The sequence below is a fragment of the Sarcophilus harrisii genome, chromosome 3 (genome assembly GCF_902635505.1).
Source record: "Sarcophilus harrisii chromosome 3, mSarHar1.11, whole genome shotgun sequence".
Lineage (NCBI taxonomy): Eukaryota > Metazoa > Chordata > Mammalia > Dasyuromorphia > Dasyuridae > Sarcophilus > Sarcophilus harrisii.
In genome coordinates this window covers 9,627,539-9,651,202 of record NC_045428.1, presented here as the reverse complement: position 1 = coordinate 9,651,202, position 23,664 = coordinate 9,627,539, and the positions used below count along the sequence as shown (strand labels likewise).

At 42.6% G+C, this 23,664-nt stretch overlaps 2 protein-coding genes across 7 annotated transcripts in view; one reads left to right on the top strand and one right to left on the bottom strand.

The window, feature by feature from the left end:
- Positions 1–281, bottom strand: part of HDLBP (high density lipoprotein binding protein) — a 78,366-nt gene extending 78,085 nt beyond the window's left edge. Inside the window, exon 1 of one of the 2 annotated variants that reach the window (XM_031957473.1) lies at positions 197–281. The gene's annotated coding sequence lies outside the window, so the exon portion shown is untranslated. The remainder of the gene's footprint in view (positions 1–196) is intronic. The other variant, XM_031957472.1, reaches the window with a different exon arrangement.
- Positions 196–23,664, top strand: part of SEPTIN2 (septin 2) — a 37,269-nt gene continuing 13,800 nt past the window's right edge. Inside the window, exons 1-8 of one of the 5 annotated variants that reach the window (XM_031957475.1) lie at positions 517–636; positions 13,435–13,478; positions 15,061–15,089; positions 18,164–18,284; positions 20,905–20,991; positions 21,829–21,952; positions 23,048–23,182; positions 23,317–23,434. In XM_031957475.1, coding sequence (XP_031813335.1) covers positions 15,081–15,089; positions 18,164–18,284; positions 20,905–20,991; positions 21,829–21,952; positions 23,048–23,182; positions 23,317–23,434 — 594 coding nt within the window. In that variant the 5' untranslated portion in view covers positions 517–636; positions 13,435–13,478; positions 15,061–15,080. Of the gene's footprint in view, positions 276–516; positions 637–820; positions 1,220–13,434; positions 13,479–15,060; positions 15,090–18,163; positions 18,285–20,904; positions 20,992–21,828; positions 21,953–23,047; positions 23,183–23,316; positions 23,435–23,664 lie in introns of those variants that run through there. The other 4 variants (XM_031957478.1, XM_031957474.1, XM_031957477.1 and 1 more) reach the window with 4 other exon arrangements.

The window sequence follows — 23,664 nt, the reverse complement described above, 5'->3', positions numbered from 1 at the left end:
AGCGGCCCCGGCCGGCGCCCCCCGCCCCCCGAGCGCTCGGCCGGCTCGCTGCTGCCGCCATGTTCCTGGAGGAGGCAGCAATCGGCAGCGGCGCCTCGCCGCGGCCGTCCCCTCTCCTCCCCCTCCGGAAAGCAGTTTGTCAGCCCCCGCGAGCGCAGCCTCCGGCGTCCTCTCTCCTCAGCTCCCCTTAAGTTACCTTCTCTGCTCTCTCAGCGTAGGGAGACCCAGCTCATACGGTGGGGGCTGTGTCGAAACAGGAGCAAGCCGCCATCTTGGTAAAGGAGAAGAGGCTACGCTTGACCCTCAAGCCTCTATATGGCCAGCCACCGCGGGAGGGACACGGCGCCTGCGCCGGGGGCGGGAAGCTAATCGGGGAGGGAGAGGGGAGGAGGAGGCGAACCGCCCGGCCCGCGCCTGCGTACTGGGCCATCTGGCTCGCCCGGGGAGGAGGGAGGCGGGGAGCGGGAGAGGAGGGGGGAGGAGGCGACGGGCGGAGCGGAGGCCAGAGAGGCCGCGCGCGTCCGTACGCGGGGCGTGCGTGAGGCTGCGCGCGCGCGCCCGCAGCTGGGCTTGGTCTGCTCGCCGCCTCGGCATCTCTGGGGCTCCCTCGGCCGCTCCTCGCCTCTGTCCCGCGCGGTAAGTGACTCCCTGCAGCCGCCGGGGGCTCATGTGCGCCGGGTCCTCTTCGCTCTCCGGAGGGGCCGCAGGCCGAGCCCGCTCTGCCCCGGCCCGGCCCGGCCCGTTCGGGGGGCGAGGAGGGGGGCCCTCGGACCGGGGGGCGGGGGGAGGGTGGGGGAGGGGCGGGACGGCGCGACTTCCGGCCGCTCCCCTTGCTTCTTGGGTGGAGGCCTGGGGTCCCCGGGGTCGCCCCCCCGTCCCGCCCTGGGCAGAAGCGGAGAGAGGCCGGGCGGCGGGAGCGGGAGACCCCTTTCCTCCCGCTGGGAAAGCGAAGCAGTTAGTAGGCGCCTGGTGTGTGTCCCGCCCTACGCCCCGGGAGCCCAGGGGCAGTCGCCGGACTTGGCTTTGTCCCGCCCCGGGCTTGCGCCGGCACCCCGCTGCGAGGCCCCGAGGAAGAAACTGAGGCAGGTCCGGAGTCCCTCGGCTGGGAAGCGCCAGAAGCCAGCTTTGAGCCGGGGCGGGGCCCCGAGCCACCTGTGGGAGTGCGTGCAGCCGCCCCTGCTCATCCTCCCTGGGAGGTGAGGGCGGCCCCGGCCGGGAGGTGAGGAGGACCACACGCTTCGGCCCAAGCCCCCAGGGGTCTGCCGAGCGCCCCGGAAGGGCCGTGCGCTGGGCCCCCCAGCAGCGGCCGAGGGGGCCGCTCCCGACTGAGGGGGCCGCGCCCGGCTGAGGGGGCTCCGGGCGGGATCCTGAAGGAACCCGGGGCTTAGGCGAGGCGGGGACCAAACAGGTGGGGGGGGGGGGTCGTCTCCGGGAGGCCAGTGTGGAGCGCCTTGTGACAGAAGCACCCGCCCCAAAAGAGCGTGTGTGCGGTCTCGGAGCCCAAGGAGAGCCGTTGGAGGAAGGTCGATGGAAAAGCCATGCATTAGTCCAGGCAAGAGTCGAAGCAGATAGAGGGCCTTCGGAACCCGATAGAGGAGGGCCTTCGGAACCAGATATTGAGGGCCTTCGGAACCAGATATTGAGGGCCTTCGGAACCAGATAGAGGAGGGCCTTCGGAACCAGATAGAGGAGGGCCTTCGGAACCAGATAGAGGAGGGCCTTCGGAACCAGATAGAGGAGGGCCTTCGGAACCAGATAGAGGAGGGCCTTCGGAACCAGATAGAGGAGGGCCTTCGGAACCAGATAGAGGAGGGCCTTCGAACCCTGATAGAGGAGGGCCTTCGAACCAGATATTGAGGGCCTTCGAACCAGATAGAGGAGGGCCTTCGGAACCAGATAGAGGAGGGCCTTCGGAACCAGATATTGAGGGCCTTCGGAACCAGATATTGAGGGCCTTCGGAACCAGATATTGAGGGCCTTCGGAACCAGATAGAGGAGGGCCTTCGGAACCCGATAGAGGAGGGCCTTCGGAACCAGATATTGAGGGCCTTCGGAACCAGATAGAGGAGGGCTCGAACATAGAGAGGCTCGGAACCAGATAGAGGAGGGCCTTCGAACCAGATAGAGGAGGGCCTTCGAACCAGATAGAGGAGGGCCTTCGGAACCAGATAGAGGAGGGCCTTCTGAACCAGATAGAGGAGGGCCTTCGAACCAGATAGAGGAGGGCCTTCGAACCAGATAGAGGAGGGCCTTCGGAACCAGATAGAGGAGGGCCTTCGAACCAGATAGAGGAGGGCCTTCGAACCAGATAGAGGAGGGCCTTCGAACCAGATAGAGGAGGGCCTTCGGAACCAGATATTGAGGGCCTTCGAACCAGATAGAGGAGGGCCTTCGAACCAGATAGAGGAGGGCCTTCGAACCAGATAGAGGAGGGCCTTCGGAACCAGATAGAGGAGGGCCTTCGAACCAGATAGAGGAGGGCCTTCGAACCAGATAGAGGAGGGCCTTCGGAACCAGATAGAGGAGGGCCTTCGGAACCAGATAGAGGAGGGCCTTCGGAACCAGATAGAGGAGGGCCTTCGGAACCAGATAGAGGAGGGCCTTCGGAACCAGATAGAGGAGGGCCTTCGGAACCAGATAGAGGAGGGCCTTCCGCACCAAAGAACTCTCTTCTGGGGGCAGCGAGGGGGCGCAGGGAATAGAACATCAGCCCTGAAGCCAGGAGGACCCGAGTTCAAATTCAGCCTCAGACACTCAGCACTTACTGGCCGTGTGACCTTGGGCAACTCACTCAATCCCAAGTGCCTCAGCAAAAAAATAAAAAGGGTTTCTTTTTTCAAGACATCTTGGGCATGAGGGCACTCCGAAACACTAAAAACAGCCCATAGTGGGGGAGATAAATTGCAGATAGTTAAACCAGACTGTGTGTGAGGCGTACAGATGGAGCATAATAAATCTAAGAGAAAAAAAATTAGGTTATCCCATTGGATTGACAGTTCATCATTAAAGAATAAGAAGGTTGCCCAAAACAAGGAAGTCTCAGCAAGTTTGTAGTGGACCTAGTGAGTTTGCTTTGGTTCAGCTCATCCCCATCAGCTGTGCATCTGCTAATGAAAAGTCTCAGAACAGGTGCATCTTAGGAGTATTAGTAGGGGTGGGGTTTGCCCCCAAAAAAAAAAAAGTCTTCCTAGAGGTCAAGGAAATAGAGGGAATTAGAATATCTGATGAGTTCATCTGGGAACCAAGACTTGGAGGGGGATTAGGGAGAAGGAAGTGGGGAATGAGCCAGAGGAAGGGATAATGGCTTGGCTTTATTTACTGAATGAGGTGGAAAAGGGTGATGGTGTTGCAGAATAAATAGGAACATTTGATTAAGGAGTAGGGGAGGAATTAAAGGACAGGAATTGGTGCTCAGTTTTCAGAGTTTTGAATAAAGGTAGAATAAGTATTGCTGATGGTAAGATCAAACTTATAACCATTTGGTCATGGCTGAGATCATGATGAACTGGAAGCTCAAAGGTTCAAAGGAACATCGACACATCTTTTGAAGTCCCCAAGTGTAAGGTCAGAGCTTGATTTGAAGAGGAATACTGAGTTAGCTATTGAACTTGAGAATGGAGGAAGAACGACCAGGATTTCAAGGTAATAGATGGGGTCAACATCAAACTAGGATGGAATATTGAGTGAAGGTGGCAACACAGTCACTAGCTTTCTGGATTAAGAAATGGACCATGGCCTTTATTTTTCTATTTTACCAAAAAAAAAAAAAAATTAAGTTCTCTATATTAAAAAGTTTAAGACCCAATTATCTCCTTACATTAAGACTTAGCAAGGGAGGGAGGGGGGAAGGAGAGCCTGACCAGCCCTAAATATCTTCAAGGCTTTGGATTTCAAGAATTTTCAGGTACTCTAGGATTGAAACTATTCTGACCATTAAAAAAATTTATTTCTGACCATTAAAAAAATTCTTTCTAACTTGGTGGTAGGGGTTTCTTCCCTGTCTTATAGAAGACAGAAGAAGAAGTAACTACTATAGATTAAAGACTAGGGATTTTTAAAGAAACATGTAATACTAAACGTCAAGCTTTAGTGTTTTAGTATATAGCACATAATAACATTTAAACTGTTCAATCAATCTGTTCCAGGCCTCTGTAGAGTAAAAGTGATTGACAGAACTTTTTTTTTTTTTTATTAAATAACTTTTTATTGACAGAACCCATGCCAGGGTAATTTTTTACAACATTATCCCTTGCACTCACTTATGTTCCAACTTTTCCCCTCCCTTCCTCCACCCCCTCCCCCAGATGGCAAGCAATCCTATACATGTTATAGATTACAGTAGATCTTGGATACAATATATGTGTGCAGAACCGAACAGTTTTCTTGTTGCTCAGGGAGAATTGGATTTAGAAGGTATAAATAACCCGGGAAGATGAACAAAAATGCAAGCAGTTTACATTCATTTCCTAGTGTTCGTTCTTTGGGTGTAGCTGCTTCTGTCTATCCTTGATCAATTGAAACTAAGTTAGGTCTTGTCTTTGTTGAAGAAATCCACTTCCATCAGAATACATCCTCATACAGTATCGTTGTTGAGATATATAATGATTTCCTGGTTCTGCTCATTTCGCTCAAGCATCAGTTCATGTAAGTCTCGCCAATCCTTCTTGTATTGTCCTGCTGGTCTTTCTTACAGAACAATAATATTCCAAACATTCATATACCACAATTTACTCAATCATTCTCCAATTGATGGGCATCCATTCATTTTCCAGCTTCTGGCACTACAAACAGGGCTGCCACAAACATTCATGCAATACAGGTCCTTTCCTTTTTAGTATCTCTTTGGGGTATAAGCCAGTAGAGATACTGCTGGAATCAAGGGTATGCACAGTTTGATAACTTTTTGGCATAGTTCCAAATTGTCTCAAATGGCTGGTGTATCTACAATTCCACCAACAATGTATCAGTGTCTCTGTTTTCCCACATCCCTCCAACATTCTGCATTATCTTTTCCTATCATTCTGGCCAATCTGACAGGTGTATAGTGGTATCTCAGAGTTGTCTTAACTTGCATTTCTCTGATCAATAGTGATTTGGAACACTCTTTCATATGAGTAGTAATAGTTTTATTTCATTCTGAAAATTGTCTGTTCTATCCTTTGACCATTTTCAATTGAGAAATGGCTTGATTTCTTAAGTCAATTTTCTATATATTTTGGAAATGAGGCCTTTATCAGAACCTTTGACTGTAAAAATGTTTTCCCAGTTTATTGTTTCCCTTCTAATCTTGCCTGCATTAGTTTTGTTTGTACAAAAACTTTTCAATTTGATATAGTCAAAATTTTCAATTTTGTAGTCAGTAGTGATCTCTAGTTCTTCTTTGGTCATAAATTCCTTCCACAGGTGTGAGAGGTGAACTATCCTATGCTCTTCCAATTTATTTATGATCTCATTCTTTATGCCTAGATCATGAACCCATTTTGACCTTATCTTGGTGTACGGTGTTAAGTGTGGGTCAATGCCTAGTTTCTGCCATACTAATTTCCAATTTTCCCAGCAATTTTTGTCAAATAATGCATTCTAATCCCAAAAACTGAGGTCTTTGGGTTTGTCAAACACTAGATAATTAAAGTTATTGTCTGTTTTGTCCTTTGAACCTAATCTATTCCATTGATCAACTAGTCTATTTCTTAGCAGATAGTTTTAGTAACCGCTGCTTTATAATATAATTTTAGATCTGGTACAGCTAGGCCACCTTCATTTGATTTTTTTTTTTCATTAATTCCCTTGAAATTCTTGACCTTTTGTTTTCCATATGAACTTTGTTATTTTTCTAGGTCATCAAAATAGTTTTTGGGAAGTCTGATTGGTATAGCTAAATAAATAGATTAGTTTAGGTAGTATTGTCATCTTTATTATATTTGCTCGCCCAATCCAAGAGCATTTAATATTTTTCCAGTTAGTTAGATCAGACTGAATTTGTGTGGAAAGTGTTTTGTAGTTTTGCTCATGAAGTTTCTGATTTTCCCTTGGCAGATAGATTCCTAAATATTTTATACTATCAGTAGTTACTTTAAATGGGATTTCTCTTTGTAACTCTGACTGTTGGATTTTGTTAGTGATATATAAGAATGCTGATGACTTATGTGGGTTTTTTTTTATAACCAGCAACTTTGCTAAAATTGTGGATTATTTCAATAACTTTTTAGTAGAATCTCTGGGGTTCTCCTAAGTATACCATCAATCATCAGCAAAGAGTGATAATTTGGTTTCCTCATTGCCTATTCTTATTCCTTTAATATCTTTCTCAGCTCTTATTGCCATAGCTAGCATTTCTAATACAATATTAAATAGTAACGGTGATAGTGGGCAACCTTGTTTCACTCCAGATCTTATTGGGAACAGTTGCAGTTTTGACAGAACTTTTTGAAGTAGATTTAACACTTGAATATCAGAAGGAGGCTGAAGAGATACCTGGTCACTTCAAGCTTCATTCTCCTGTCCTAAAGTGAAGATAGCAATTGGGATTGTACTTTATTCTACCTCTACTATTACTAATAACAATAGCTAGGTCTTTTCTACCACTTAATGCTTGCAAGGCACTTTGCATAGATTATTTCAGTCTCAGTAGCCTGTGTGGTAGGAAGTTGGGGCCTTCCAAGACCATTTTAGTTCTGTCCTGTTGTACAGAGGGCTCCTTCTTGGCTTGTGATAAGATGTTTGTCCCTGTACTAAAATCACTCCAGGCTGCTCATAATTACTGATTTAAGTTTCTCACACATGTGCAAACAAGGTATTGATGTGCAAAAATGACTTAAGTCATACTCTTACCTCCAAGATTTTAGTCCATAAGGTAGTTGAAACTTGTATATAAATAACTATGATATAAATGCAGACAGTGTTAAATGGAAGGGGGAGATATTCAAAGTGCTATGAACAGGTCAGAAGAGTCCTTTTCAAGCAGGCCCCAAAACTGAAACTTGAAAGGAGGGCAAAGCTGGTGATGTGGCCAGTATAGCTTCGTTAGACTGGGTCTGCCAAGCGGATCCTGTGACGAAGCGCTGCATGGACAGCTCACATCCATCTAAGTCAGTGATACATTTTACAAAGCTGCTCTTTATGAGTAAAGCAGGGATCCCATGATGATATATCTGAAATGAAGTGAGAACTGGTTGAATGAGAGCATTTGAGGGTTGTCATAATTCTAGCTATATCATCTGGGAGCAAGAGGGTTTCCTTTTCTGTAACCTGGCGCTTCTCAGAATTTATGCTGATAATTTGGGTGGCGTGTTAGTCCAGTTTACAAGTGATAGAAAACGTGAAGGCTAGCTCAGGGAACAGTATTCAGGAAGGCTAAATGTAGAGTTGTATGCAAATATGAAAAAAGACCAGAAATCTAGGATGAGTGGAGCATGTCAAGGCAACAGTACTTGTGAAAAAGTACAAAGAGGTCTAATTTGTGATAGACTATGTGATATATAATCTCACAGTGTGATATGATAGCCAGAAAACTTCTAGCTCGATCCCAGATCTGTGGTTTTAGCCATGGTGTCCCTGTTCCGACCACATCTGTGGTACTGTGTACACCACGTTCTATGAAAGAGGCCCACAGGCTGGACAGAAGCCAGAAGAGTCACAAGCTTATGGAGACGAATGGTTAACATGGCATCTGGGGGTTGGTTGGAGATGCTGGGCATGAGAAAACCTAGAGAGGGCAGGCTAACAATGGTCACGGATCAGATGAGGTTACATATGCCTGGAAAGCTAGAAGCCTATAGAAAGGTCAATTATTAGAAGGATTCCTGGACCTGTTCTGCTGGGCTCCAAAAGGCAGGAATAGAAACAGGATCTTTCAACGGAAATAGGTTCAGCATTTGTGAAGAATGCTTTAGAAAGGCTTCTCCCAGTTTGGGCTGGATTAGAAGTTCCTCTGTTCCTGCCAGCTTTGAGAGGTGGTGTAGACAAAGGCAAAGAAGTGGAAAGAACGTGAATTAGGTCACAGTCCTAGTGTGCCTAGAATGTAGAAGATGTGAGGATGGGCAGTTGTTATGGGATGAAGTTGGAACCTTATTAGGAAAAAGAGCAAATACTGACAGAGCTTGCAAGTATTAGTGAGCAGAGCTCTAGGAAATTGCATGGATAGCATTCCAAAAATCAGTGAGAAAAAAGTAGTGTGGAGTTATCTTTGAGTCCTGGGTACTAGAAAGGGGCTCTCTCTCTTTTAGCTTTGTTTAGGGAAGGAATGAGCTCTTCCTGTATGGGGTAGACACCACTGGAGGTAAAAGGATAAACAACATAGGACCCCAGGACCTAATCAAAAGAAAGTGTATACAAATTAAATATGAAGCACATTAGACTATGATAAGTGAATAATGGGTACAAAGAATGCTATATGCTAGAAACTGTCAGGAAAATGAAAATAAATCCCATTGGCTCTTGCTCTTAGATCAGTGTTGGCCCGCTCTCTGTACTAAGATCAAAGCTGCTCACTTAATGACTGTCCCCCAACACTCAAAACTTACTGCAAGAATTGCAGGAAATGCCAGCCTCAAAAAAGTGACACGTATAGGAAGGGCATGGATTTCTTTTTCCCTTACTCAGAAGCAAAGCCACTATAGTGATCAAAGCCAGTTTTCTTTTCTTTTCTTTTCTTTTTTTTAAAAAACTACTGAGACTTGAATGTTTTGAGCCCAACTTGAGAGCAAAATGGATGTTGGCCATTAACAAATTTAAGCATTTTGAACTGGGAGAAGACAAGAGGAAAGGCCAAGCAGTTGTGTTATAAGCTTCTCTTTTTGTTGTTTTTATAAGAAAAGCAATTAAAATGTTAAAAAAAAATTTTTTTAAAGGAGGGGTATATGAAAATTGAAAGGAATCTCAGAAGCCAATACATCTGAGCAAGCATCTTCTGTGACATTTAATTAGTCATTAGCCAGTCTTTACTTGGAAACCTTTAGAGGCTATCTGGTGAAGCCTATGTATCCCTTCTTCAAGTAATGAGTGGTGAAGTTTGTTTGTTTAATTTGTATTTTCAAAGATTAGCCTTCTCTTCCCACTTCTCTCCCATTGAGGAAACAAGAAAACAAAGATCGTTTTGTAAGCATATGTAGTCAAGGAAAACAAATTTCCACATTGACCAGGACTAAAAATAGATATATCGAAGTCTGTGCTAGGAATCATTACATCTCTATCAGGAGTTGGGCAGCAACTTTCATCCTGAGCCCTCAGAAATTGTATTTGGTTGGGTTGTCTTTGTGTTGGTCAGAGTTTCCAAGGTTTTCATAGTAGTTTTAATCATCTGGGACCCAGCTTCTTGTTTGGGCCTAAGCTGCCATCCCCATCCACACACACACACACACACACTGCAAACATATTCAATTAAATTTCCACATTGGCTGCGTCCTAAAAATATTTTTTTAGATTTTATTTTTAAATATTTTAAAATATTTTCTGGATCTTCCTCCCCTTTCTCCCCCCATTCCTCTTCACCTCTTTCTCTCTATTGTCTCTTAAAATCATGACATTACAGAACCACTTCAAGGCCTTTTCTGATTGGGCTTCCTCTGTGACCCCTGATGTTGATAGATACAGGGGTGATCCCCATACTTGAATGTAACCAGTTTATCCTTTAGTCCTTAACCAATTTTTTTTTTTTTTATTCATGTTTACTTTTTTATGTTTCTCTTTACTCTTGTGTTTGAACGTCAGTTTTTCTACAGCTCTGGAATGTGGAAGTTCTGTATTTTGTTAAAGGTATGTTTGTTTTCCTCAATTAACAGTATATAGATTTGTTGGGTAAGTTATTCTTGACTGTAGGTCCCTATCCTTTGTCTACTGGAATATCATTTCCAATCTTACTGTTCTTTTATAGCCATGACTGGGAGTTTTCATATGGTGGTTTCTTTCAGGAACTAAGTGGTAGATTCTTCCTGTTTCTGCTTTGCCCTCTAATTCTAAAAGATTTGGGCAGTTTTCTTTTAAGATTTCTTGAAAAAAGATGTTTTATGTTTCTTTTTTTGGTCAGGAGCTTTAGGGAATCTGTTATTAAATAATCAGTTGTTTTTACAATGAAATACCTGACACTTTCTTCTATTTCTCAATCTTTGGACTGTTTTAAGAGATCTGTGTTGCTTCCTGGAGTCATTTGCTCGTAGATGCTTTAGGGTCTGCATGTGTGTCTTACATGTTTCTGCCACCATTAGCTCAGAATTCCTTATGATGGGGTTCTTGCTGTGTTGGCCCATTCTTTTAGCCTACTTCTTGACTGGACTTGCTGCTGCTTTCTTGGTATATTGAATGTTGTGCTTTTGTAGGATCTCAGGCACAAGTGGGTGTTCAAGTGCTTCCAAAGTCATCTGAAGCAGGGCAAAGTCTGATTGTTGCCCATAGATCTGAGCTCTACAAGTTCCTGACTGGAGTCTGGATCTGAGCTTGAGAAGTTGTTGCTGCTAGACTTAATCCCCGTCAGACAGTTGGGACGGTCTTCTGATTTAGAGCAGCACAACTGGATACTTCCCTTTGGACAGGGATTTCTGCCTGGGGATTCCTCTGCAGGCTGAGTTAAACTTTGCAAGGGAGGCTGCTTTACTCTTGGAGCCGCTGTTGCTGGCTTCTGAATTTCTTCCCTTTTTTCCCTGCCTGGAGATGCCATCCCTGTGTGCGGGTCCCCTTCATGCTCTGCATTTACAATCGGGTAGTTTCCAGTTGATCTCTGTCATTACTGTAATGTCTGACATCTTTTTCCGTCTTCATAAAGAGTATCTCTCTGGATAAGGTGACTCCCAGAGCACCTTTCTGTCCCCAAACTTTCTTCACATACCACGCTGGGCTCAATAAAGGATTTGCTGCTGCTCCTTTTGGATTTCTCAGCAGAATTCCTTCTGTACATTTTCTAGGTCTGATTCAAGGAGCTCCCTGCACTGCTTCCTTTCTCTTTCATCTTTTTTTTTTTCATCTTTTTTTCATTTTCATCTTTTTTCATCTCTTTCTCTTTCATCATGGCTCCACTTCCCTAGATGTGATGTTTTTAAAACACAAAGAAACCTAATTGTGTTGAAATATACACAATTATCACAATACCCTCAAAAGATACCAGTCTTGGGCTCCCAGGCCTCTAATTCTTAGGCAGATTGTCCCTCTGTCAAATCTAAGTTTTACTTCTTCAACTTCCACTCCCTTGTTCTCCTGATTCTGCCCTCTGAACTAATGGCAGTTCTCTTCCAGTAAACTAGGGGCTGGCTTCATAAGGGACTTTTTCTGACGCCTGTAAAGATAATTTCCTTCTAAAATTCCCTTCTTCCATCCTGCTTATACAAACTCACTCACACATACACTCTGTCTCCTCCCCTCCCCCAATAGTGAGTTCTTCCTGAAACATTCATTTCTAAGGAAGGCCCAGACAACCATCCTTTGTTCTCTATTTTTCACTACTATGCTCACCCACACCCTCATCTCCCCAGTGTTGTATGGTTATCTTCTCCTTTTAGAACATAAGCTTCCTGAGAGCAAAAGCTGTCTTTGCTGAGATGTGTATCCTAGCTCTTGAGCACAGCGTCTGACAGGCATTTAATCAACTCTTAGTGACTGAGTGAGGTGTGATACTGCTGCCTCTTCTGCTTTGGTCTGTTTATAATACTTCTGCTTGAAACAAATGTTGGTAGTTTGCTAGCATTTGCTCAGCTGGGTCTGTCATCTCTTTGATTGGACACCGACTAGGTGGAGTGGATAGATCCTGGAGCCTGAAATCAGAAAGACCTGAGTTCAGAGCTCTGAGGTCCTGGACAAGTCACTTAACACCCGTTTGCCTTGATTTTCTCAACTGTAAAATGGAGTTGTTAACCATATCTCTCTCATGGGACTCTTGTGGAAATCAGATGAGATAATTTTGTAAAAAGTGCTTAGCACAGTGCGCAGCACAAACATAATAGCCAATGAATAGATATTCCCTTCTGTGCCTGGCCATCTTGAACAACTCCTCCAAATCCTCCCATGAATTTGTCACAGGAGATCCACCCCAACATGCTCTACATTGCTCCTCATTGCCGAGCCACCAGTCAGAGCCTGAAGGTTCTGTTGTCTGCCTGTCATCTCTCACCACATCACCAGTCCGTCTTCTTTTCCATCAAGTAGTTCCTTGATGAGATCCTTTATTAAAGTCGTTCAGAGTCTCTCAGCTGGATTTGTAGGCTGTTCATACCCACTATGCACCTCTCTGCTGTTCTCTAAAAAACTTTTTTTTTTTTTTACTTCTTTGGAGACATTTGTATGTCATGCCAAACACCAGCTGTACAATGTTGGCAACTTAGTTTCCACAGGTAGATTGTAGTCTTTAAAGGAACTAGATAGTTTCCCAAAGTTAGTCCAAGATGATTTCCTCCTTTTTAACTGAATCTATTTTGTCCACCCAGATACATGTCATTTAGATAATAAGCATTATTTATCCACTTATACTTAGTTTTTCCAAGTAGGTAGTTAGGTTATACTCTTTTAAGTGGTCATAGACCTCTTGCAGGTCTTTGTTCAACTATCACAATGTGATCATCAAACAGAAGCATCTCGAGGACCTCATCACATGCAGAAGAGTCCCCTTCAATTTGGACTCAGCTCTGACCCACTTCCATGTCATTGGTGAGCACAGTCGGCCTCTATAATATCTCTTGATATCCTTGTCATTGAATTGTAGGGTTATTGTTCCTATGGCTTTCAAGAACTTTTAATGATTTTGATTTATGGATGAGAACTTTTTTGTTATAATGGGCTGTGTCTTATTCCAAAATGATAAAGGTGTGATCCATTGTTAAATATCACATATACCAAAACATGCTGTTCCCTATTCCTAAATCAGAGACTCTTGAATAGTTTGTAGATGACTCCTCAGGATTTTCTTTTGGTGGGTGAGTAGGCATATAAATTGATATATTTTTTCCTTAGTTGCCCCTTTTTTGATTATTAATAAGGTCCAAGATTTTTTTCTATGACTTTTGGTGTGTTTTTCTCTCTCTCTACCCCCATCCTTACTCCCATTCTCCAGCACAATCAAATCAACTTTTGTCATTGCTCTGAAAAGGGTGAGTTAATCTACTCTCATTTAACCATTCACTTTCGTAATAACTTAACAAGTGAACACATTCTTCCCTGGCCACCATTCTTCTATATGTCAGGTCTTTCCATATGAGAATGTAATACGCTCCTTGAGGGCAAGAACTGTTCTCAGTTTTGTGTTTTTACCCTCCCCTTCTCCAGTACTTAGAACAGTATTTGCCCCACAGTTATTATTTGAGAAATACTTTTTCATTCATTGTCCTCCTTAAGTTACCTTGTATGTCAATCTCTCCATACTTCCCTAATTCTGCTTCCTCAGGCACACCTCTCCATGTACTTGCTCATCTGTTTTTTCCTCTTCTGTTCTTTTCTTTTTTCTGTGAACACATCCAGAACTGTGACATGAGGGTCTAAGTGAAGTGGTTCCACTGACCGAGGTGAGGAAAGTTGTATTTGTTTTAATCTGCTCTTTAACATTTTTCTTCATTTTGCCACCCCCTTTCCGTGATTGTCTTTAATTGTATGTGGCATGACTTTGCTTAACTACCCCCCTTGGGGAGCTCTCCTGTTTATCAAACTCTGCTGCTGCTTTCTGCCTTTCTACTTCTCAGTCTGTGGACCATTCATCCCACAGGTCTGGACTGTCTTCTCTCCTGGCCTTCCTCCCCCATAGAACCCATCTCTCCTTTAAAGCAAATAGCTCAAGCACCATCTACATCAAGTCTTTCCTGCTTCCTCCCAACTGTTAGAACTCTTCCTCCCAAACCGCTTATATTTGTATTTATTCACTTAATTTTTATGCAAATGTATTTAGTTATATACTTGTTGCTTTCCCCACTCAATGTAAGTTCTTTATTCGTAAAGAATTTTTCATAATTCGTACTTTGTACCCCAACACCTAACTCAGTGCTTGGCATATGGCAGATACTTAATAAATGCTGATTGATTATGTTCCTGGCAAGGATATTAGATTATACAAATAATAGAAATTGATTAAAGCAATGTTTTGAGGAAGGACTAAGAAGTAAAGAATATATATGTGTGTGTGTGTGTGTGTGTGTGTATATATGTATGTGTGTGTGTGTGTGTGTGTATGTATATATATATATATATATATATATCTTACCCAACAGGGAAAAAAAGGTAAGAGATAAGAAAAAAAGATGATGTGATAAAAGGGAGAATGGATCTAGTGAGTCAGTTATCAGAAACAAAACAGACTTTTGAGGAGGTTTAGGATAAAGAGAGAGGGGGATAAACAGAAGAAAATAAGGTGAAAGAAAACACACAGTAATCATATCTATGAATGAGGATAAAATAGAATTGAATAATAGAATGGATTAGAAACCATAATTCAGTGGTGTGTTGTTTGCAAGAAATCCACTTGGAACAGAAAGACATATACAGACACATAAAGACACATAAAATAAAGAGGTGTAGTGGAACTCTAATGTTTCAAAAGGCAGAGAATAGCAATTGTAATCTCAGACAAAGCAAAGGCAAAAATAGTCCTGATTAAAGTAATCAGGGAAACTACATTTTGATATTAAAAAAAAAAAGGTACAACTTTTTTTTTTTCCCCACTTTATTCATTTTTTCAGTGTGGCTAACATTGTAATGTTTTGCGTGGTTTCACATGTATAATTGGCATATTGCTTGCTTTTTGTAGAGAGGTACTTAAGTGGTTAAGTGGTACTTTTTAAAGGAAAGAAATAGATAATGAAAAAATTTTAAGAACTAAGAAGTATCTGATATATCACTTCCATAGTTCCAGACTACTTGTCTTAAAAACTTAGTGAACATTATTATACTTTGTGAATCTCAGAGAATAGCCTCAGTGAAGAGAATTGAGTATCCTTGCATTACAGAACTCTTCTAAGTTGATTCTTCTGAATCCAGAACCTGTGACATTTCTGCTGTTATACTGCATTAGTTCAATCCAGAATTTGTGTGAAAAATAATGCCCTAGTATCCCTTTCTTGTGATCTAAATGGTAATAAGTTGAAATTCTTATTACAGGTAACAGAACATCACTGAAGATGTCTAAGGTAAGAAATTATCTTCATATGCGTCATAGTTTAAGAGGGAAAAGTGTTTAAATAAATTCCTAGTTGTCCTATAATGCAAATTTTTGTATAAATGTTTTAAATGTTACTTGATAGATTGACTTAATTTGCACTAAAAGGGGATTTGGACTACTTCAATGGGTGATTTTATCTTTTGGCTTTTATTAACATATATTCTGGTAGGACCAATGCACTCTCTTCAGATCACTACTGGTAGATAAATCATAAAGTAATTTTATTTTCTTCATTATATAAATTCATGACAAATTTAGTGGTTCCTCTTTAATTATTTTTGGTAAATTAGTTTTAATTAGCTATACACATTTGCCCACAGTCATGCAGCCTAAAATAAAATTAGTCCTGATTTGAAAGAAATTATGACTTTTAAAGTAGTTTTTAAAATAAATTATTTTACTGCCTCTACTTACAGTTTAGTGTTACTAGTTTTTGGCATTTGCATCAAAGCTGTTAGCCCCCAGTTCTTTTTTTTTTTTTTCCTCCTTGAGGCAGTTGGGGTTAAGTGACTTCTCCAGGGTCACACAGCTAGGAAGTGTTAAATGTCTGAGGTCAGATTTGAACTTGACTGAACTTTGAACCCTCCTGACTTCAGGGCTGGTGCTCTATCCACCACCATCTAGTTGCCTCAAAGCCCCCAGTTCTTGATAGGTCAGCTTTTTTCAATGTCAAACATGTTAATGCACTGAGAGATTTTCAGAAACTGAACCATCAGAAATCTGAAAGAGAAGAAAATATTTATGAATTTTTGTTTTAACTTTGCTTTCCATGACTTTTTACTTCAAGAGAAAGGGTTTGAATGGAGAGAGACTTAAGGCAGGCTGTTGCAGTGATCTAGGCAAGGTAATGGGAGGGTGGGGGTGGCACATGGAAGCCCTATACCAGAATGTCATGAAGGTGGAAACAAGATTCAGTCACATGTTGGAGGAGAAGGTAACTAGAAGAGCATTCTCAAGGATGGTACTAGGATTTCAAAATGGATGACTGGAAATATGGTGGTGGCAGCTTAGCACGTCATAAATTAGGAAAAGGACACAGAAATAAAAGAACAAAAGAGGTGAATCTTTGGTGTAGATAATCAAACTTCATGCTTTCAAACTAATTGTTGGAAAAGCCAGTCTTGAATTTGAAACTTTAAAATTAAGTTGCAGCTTTATAATTTGCTTTAGAACACTTTGGCCAAGAGGCTAATGGAAAGAAACTGGTGATTTTAATTAGTGTGTTGGTATTCACCAAGAGACCACAAAATAATTTATTTAAGGGCTTTTTGTGTACCTCAGTATGGTTTGATTTAATTTGAGGAGAGCTGATGTATCTGTAATATGAATTCACAAGAAATGAGTTCTGAGTCTTCAACCAACCAAAAAGACAAGCAATTCATCAAGGGGCTGGACTTTTTATACATCTAATTATAAGTTGGCCATATTTTATCCTTTTAGCACTCTTCCCTGTGTAAACTTTGATCATGGGGAGCATTGAAGTTGTCTTTGAGGGGAAGATTCAGTTTTGTTTTTTAGTTAATTGTGTTTATAGTACAGATGGAGAGTGAGTCTCAGACTTGCAGGTTCCCAGCAGCACCTGGGAGAAGATCTTCTGCAGGGAGCAGAGTTCCTTTCATGCAGGAAGCTGATTGCCTAAATATAACTGCACACCTGTCTCTTTTTCCTTCTCGTTCCTCCACCACACACTTTCAGGTCTTCTATGGCTCTGCCCAACTGCCTAAGAGTAGTGATTTACCTTAAATTCCCTTCTAGCTTTCCTAGGGGAAAGAAATAGGGATTGTGGACTTGGAACCCAGGATTTCTCAGAAAAGCTGCTTCGTTCCTAGGATTGAGGATGTACAATTGGAGAGAATTTTGACCCAAAGCTGCAGTGGCCAGTCCAAGAAATTGCCTCCTAAAATTGGTTCTCATCAGTGATTTGAATAAAAGGCCCAAGTGGAATGCTTTAGAATTGCACAGGTCACACATTGGGAAGGATGCCATTTTGTTGAATAGTGAAACAAAAGCAGGACGGAATATGTGATAGGGACAGATTTTCATTCAATATGAGTAAAAACTTAGAATAGCTAGGGTTTTCCAAAAGTGGAGTGGGTTGCCTGCTGAATAAGAGTTCCCCATCCCGGAGTTTTTCTTTAGCAAAGCCAGTGTCATTTGTAATGAACAGAGGATGGAGTAGGAGTTGAAAAAAACTGGGTTTGATTTCTTCAGTAACAGTAAGAGTTGTCATTTAGCTAGCAAGTCCTCTAGCCTCCCTAACTTAGGTGTCATCTGTGAAATGAGAATCCTGCCAGTAGAAGTCACTCCAAATGATTGTAAAGGCTGGAGAAGATCTTAGATATTGAGCTGAAAGGATTATGGGCCATAATCTAAGCCAGTGTCCTTTTGTTAAAGGTGAGGAAAAGGAAGCCCAGCCCTTGAGGATGCCTGGGAAGGATTGGGGGAGAGGTGTCCCTGACTCGATCCTGCACCACCTTGTCCTGTGCACTAAACAAGGGAGTTCTTCTGATGAACCAGAAGACATTTGGCCTCCAAAGCAAGATTTGAAATCCTGCCTCTGGGCTTCTCGTCAATAATGATATCACTTTAAAGCTGTGTCCTTAAAATACATACACAATCATGTATACATATATTACTTCATTAGTATATTAAATACGGTCATATTCTATAATGTACACTATTAGTATAATAATAATTACAAAGTGTAAAGTATAATAATATTTATAAATTAAAATTTAAAATATAAAAATAAAATTAAATAAAAAATTATTATTATTATTATTTTAAAATAAAGTATACTTATATAAATTCCTTATTATCTATACATCTTCTACCACCCCAGGGTTTTCCCTAGCTTGTCCCTTGTGCTAGTTCTGATAATAATGACTGCTTATTTACATAAAAGATTTTTTTAAAAAGATAACCGTTTTAAAAGAAAAGGAGGAAAAGTCTTCATGATGTTTGATACTTTTGTACATATTATAGTTTCATCCTGATTAATTAAATGAAAGATTACTAATAATATTTTGGATTTTGTTTCAGCAACAGCCTGCTCAGTTTACAAACCCAGAAACGCCTGGCTATGTTGGATTTGCCAATCTTCCAAATCAAGTCCACCGAAAATCTGTGAAAAAGGGTTTTGAGTTCACACTAATGGTAGTTGGTAAGAAATCAATTTGTGCCCTCTTATATTCTGAAATTTAGTTAAATGAATTTAGAGCTAGCAGTCTGAGTTTTTTTCTTCCACAATTGCAATATCAGAAATGGAAACCAAAAATCTTGAAAGCTCCAGGTTTTGTTTTATTTTTTCTTTTGAAGAGGAGAGGAAGGGGGAGGAAACTAATAATAGTGTGATAGACCATTATATTTTAAGTTAAGTATTTGTGGTCAATAGGACTTTAGTAAGAGTAAATTATTGTTAGTTTTGTGTGCTAAAGCCAAACATAGTAGTTATCTTCTCTGTTGTTGAACTGATGTTACTACAAATCTAGAATCTCATTCTGATTTTCTTTCTCCATGTCATTTCCCTACTTCCACCTCCCAGCAATTCCAAGTAATAGCCTAATATGGATGGCAGAATTTTTGGAGCATGTCAATAACAAGTAATCTTAATAAAATAAAATTTTTGCAAGATTTTTATTACACTTGTCCTGAAAAATACAGATTCAGCACCCCTGATTCAGGAGGCAAAACTACATGGTTTTTGTGTTTTTGTTTTTGTTTTTTCCGGTTTCAGTAGATCAAGTTAATAATAGCCACAGGAAACTTGGTGAAGATTGACAAGATTTACTATATGACACTTCAGATGGTCACTGTTTGGTGACCCTGAACAAGACATTGCACCTGAGAATAGTAATTAGCGCCTGCAAAACTGAACAACTGAACAGTCTTTGGGGATCCCTCAAAATAGATGTCACATCTTGTTCATAACACCCAAAATAGGGGTCTAGAAGCACCTAATGACAAAACTAAAACCAGCCAGTCCCATGACCCAGCAGGACACCACAGAGAAGAGAGAAACTGAGCAACTGAACAGTCTTTGGGGATCCCTCAAAATAGATGTCACATCTTGTTCATAACACCCAAAATAGGGGTCTAGAAGCACCCAGTGACAAAACTAAAACCAGCCAGTCCCATGACCAGCAGGACACCACAGAGAAGAGAGCAGACATGTCCTGGTCAGGAAAAAGAGAGGCAGGCTGAACCAGACCCCATAGCAGGGCCCAGAGGGTCTTCTAAGTCAACAGTCTGAGACAGTTGAAGGCCTACTAAGAACAGTTGAACCTGGAACAAAAGATTCAGAAAGATAGGAATGAACAGATTGGGGGGGGGGGGAGGCTCTTTGTTGGTTTTTTGCATTGTTCTTGACTATAAAGGATATCAGGGAAATTACCACTGGACTTCAGTGGTCTCAGCTTCTGAGCCAAATATTGGGAAGACCCAGCCCTTGAGAATGGAAGGAGAGACAGGAAGAGCATGGCTGGTCTTCTTGTCATTCAGGACATGATGCTCCCCTGGTACCTCTCCCAGGTTTGGCATTTAAGCCAAGGATGGCTTCTGCCAGGTCCGTATTCTGTGCTTCCTGCCAGAACCCTGGCTTTCTCTTGAGTGCACCCCACCCCTTTGGGCACCGCTCTCTCACTTCCCACTCCTTTTCTTGGCCCAACCCCCAGTTTCTTTTACAGCTCCTTTCCCATTTCTGCTTAGGCTCCCTCACTCTAATTTTCCTTTATTTTAAATTGATCCTGTCCAGTTGTCATCTTCTGTCCCATTCCTGCCGGTGCCTCCTGCTGACCCCCAGAAAATTTTCACCCTGCCCTATGAGTGCTGTCCCTGGCCTCTCGTTTCCTCATCCCCAAAGTGCTGTTAACCTCAGGGATTTTTCTTTTCACCTTAGGAACTTCTGCTTTGGTCTCTTGTCAGTCTCTTTGGTTTCTGCTCAGCCCCAGAGGATGATCAAACCTGGCCCTTCCTGTCTCCCAAGGCTGTCCTACTTCCAAGACACTGAGCTTAATGAGTCTGCTTTCTGGCCCTTCATCTTCCTGCTCCCCTCTGTCCCCACTCCTGGTTGATCCTTCCTGCTTTTCCCTTCTCTCCCCTCCCTGCCATAGATGAGAACCCATGGATAGATGCCTTTAACCCTTCTCTACCAGCCCCAAGCTCTTACTTGATTTGTCATGCCCAGTGTCTCCCTCATCACTGCCCTTTGCTGTTTGTCTGCAAATCTACAGAGCCCTCCTTGAATTTGGTTCCTCCGCACAGCCATCATCCCATGGCAGTTCCCATGTTTTCTATTTTGTCCTCTGTCTCCTCACTGTCCATTCACTTTCTTAACTCCCTATATGATCCTTTCCCAAAGCTGCTGTCCCAAGATCTCAAGGTCTTCTTCAGACATGGTCTTTGCCTTCATATAAACTTGGCAAAGACCACTCGCCCCTGTGGCCCTTGTTGGCCCTGCTGTCCCGTGCCTCTCTAGGACACACTCTTATGCTCATCCCTTTAGGTCCAAGGCTCTTTCGTGGGTCCCTCCTATAATGGTGTGAGCATGGTGGGGAGAAGGCCGAGATCAGGAAAAGCATGGCTCCTGTCCCACATTTGACATGCTTTGTGTGTTTGGGGACAGCAACTCTTGTTTTCTATTGTATATTTGTATTCTGAGGGCAGCATTATACTGGATAGCATTTGTGTCTTCCTGAAAATCATAGCTGATGGTTTCAATTTATTAAACAAGCAAAGACTGGTATTCCTAAATCCTTACTCGGTACCTTGTGTTTGTTTTCTAGGGGAATCGGGATTGGGAAAATCTACTCTCATCAATAGCCTGTTCTTGACTGACTTGTACCCAGAAAGGGTCATTCCTGGGGCAGCAGGTAAGAAAATTACTCCACGACTGCCATTGCTGCTTTCTCCCATCAGAGCACCACATTACTGCATCAGACTGACTTTGAAGGCCCAGAAGCAAGGCCTTAGCACATGATCTGGCTGCACCCTTTGGGGACTCATTACTAGTTTCAGACTGTTTCCTGTCTTTCTTACCCTGTGAGCTACAGCCTCACAACCACCCAAGGACTTTTGGGTATAGAGTCAGAGGGTTGAATTCAGATCTTCGGGCTGCTGTGTTCCATCTTGTGGGTAGTGCAGTCTCAGACACTTAACTAGCTGAGTGAGCCTGAACAAGTCACTTAACTGCTGCCTGCCTAGGTTTCTTCATCTGTAAAATAGAAGAGATAATAGCAGCTACATAATTGTGAGAATCAAATGAGATGATACTTATGAAGTGCCTGGCCCACCGTGGGCACTCAGTAAATGCCCTTCTCTACCTGTGATGTGGTCAGGTCACCTTCTTGTGGGCCTCCTTTATGGTTTATGAAATGAGTCAGGCTTCTAAGCAGCCTTCCAGCTCAGTTCCATCTCTATATTTGACAGTGCTTGCTTTAAAAGGTAAACCCTCACTTTCTTTGTAGAACATTGGTTTTTCTTGTGTGTTGGTTTGGTTTTATAGTTTATTTTTTGCTTTTTGGTTTGTTATTTTTTTTTTTTTTTTACCTTTACAAACGGTAAATCAGTCCTGTCCCTTCACTAACTCAGGTAGAATTTCTTCCGTCTGCCACCATCCTGCCACGTGGCACTTTCTCACCACTCACGATGGCATTTATGAGAATGCTAATCATCATTTAATTCTCCTCCTGTAACGTGTACTTTTCTAGAGAAAATTGAAAGAACGGTGCAGATAGAGGCATCCACGGTGGAGATCGAGGAGAGAGGCGTCAAGCTCCGTCTCACTGTCGTCGACACACCAGGCTATGGGGATGCAATTAACTGCCGTGACTGGTAGGTGACCGCCTACTGTAGGTGTCTTTTTTTTTTTTTTTGCCAGGTCCCTCACCATCCTGATGTCCCAGGTTCCATGGGACATACTGACACTCGGGGAGAGAAAATAAAAATTTAATTACTTTTATTCATATTAATGGGTGGTTCCTGACTTTAATAACTGCATAAAGTCAAACTTTTTTTTTTTTTGAGTCCATTTTTTCTGAGAATGTAATAAGGCAGGAGCCTCCTGCAGCCATAAGCAGCACACCAGCTGCTCCCAGACAACAATGGCTCAGATTTACAGCTTACAGAGCGTCCCATGTTTCTGACCTTTGAGACATGAAGACACAGCAAAGCTTTGGAGCCTCACTCCTCCCTGCTCTTGTCCACAGCCCCATAGCTGCTGCTTTGTTCATCATGGGGCCTCCCCCTGTTTGATCAAGTCAGAAGGGAGAGGAAAGGCTGCAGACCTCAGAGCCCATAAGCCAAAAGTGGCCTGAAGCAGATTAAAATGTCACTGAGAAATATTTAACAAGCATTTTAAATTGCAGTAAAACCTAGAAAACATCCCACTTAACATTTCAGCCAGTACACTTTCCCTTTGGATTAGTGATCCCAGTTCTGAGTCTGATACCCCTGCTGTCAGATGGATCGATAGGGTCGTCTGTATCCCAAAAGACTAGAGCTAGAGCCCCAGCAGGAGGCACAGAGAAGTCTGCACGTGCACAAGAGCCTGACGGAGGGAGGGTGAGCCAGGTGGGCAGAGGAGCCCATGGAGCAGAAGGTGCTCCGAGCCCAGGTCCGCTCCATGGGCTCCCTGTGAGAGCGCTATTTTATCTGGCCTTGTTAGAAAAGCCTCTTTTAACCTATAACCTAACTAAAAAGAGAAAGAGGCATGGAATAGTTAGCTCAGCATTGTGGCTGCTCTATTGAATTTAAATAGATTTTTATAGGTTTTCTCAGAAATGTGGCCATCATTTATAGAATTTTCTGAAGGGCGGTGCACTTCCAGCTCCAAACAGCTTAGTTCATTTAGGAAGGGGAGCGGGGGATAGTGGGGAGCACACTCCTTTCTGGGGAGCTTGAGATGTAAATTCCACGTGTTGTTCTTAGCTTCAAGACGATCATCTCCTACATTGATGAGCAATTTGAACGGTATCTGCATGACGAAAGCGGTTTGAATCGACGGCATATCATAGATAACCGCGTCCATTGCTGCTTCTACTTCATTTCACCTTTCGGACACGGGTAGGCCCTTTTTCTCTCACTGTGTTACGTGTGGGGCATGGGGCGGCCAACCCAAGTGTTGTTCCTTTAGAGAATTACAATACATTTGAAAAGCATTGGGACCTGTAACCCTGTAACCCTCATGTCTTTTCCAGACTGAAACCTTTAGATGTAGAGTTTATGAAAGCTATACACAATAAAGTGAATATTGTGCCTGTGATTGCAAAAGCTGACACTTTGACCCTGAAGGAGCGGGAACGCCTGAAGAAGAGAGTGAGTGGTCTTCGTTTGTTTGGCTTTTTTATTTTTCACTGTGAATCAAGGCTCACTTGAAAACACTATACTTTGTTATCTTTACTGTTATCTTTACAACTAGACTTTCTGATTGGGGTGGGGGAGTAACTTTTACAGAAAGAGACTTTTCAGGAATACCTACCAGGCCACCCAAAAAAAAAGGGCCTGGGCCCTGAGATTATGGCAAGACAACTAAAGAATAAGATGGG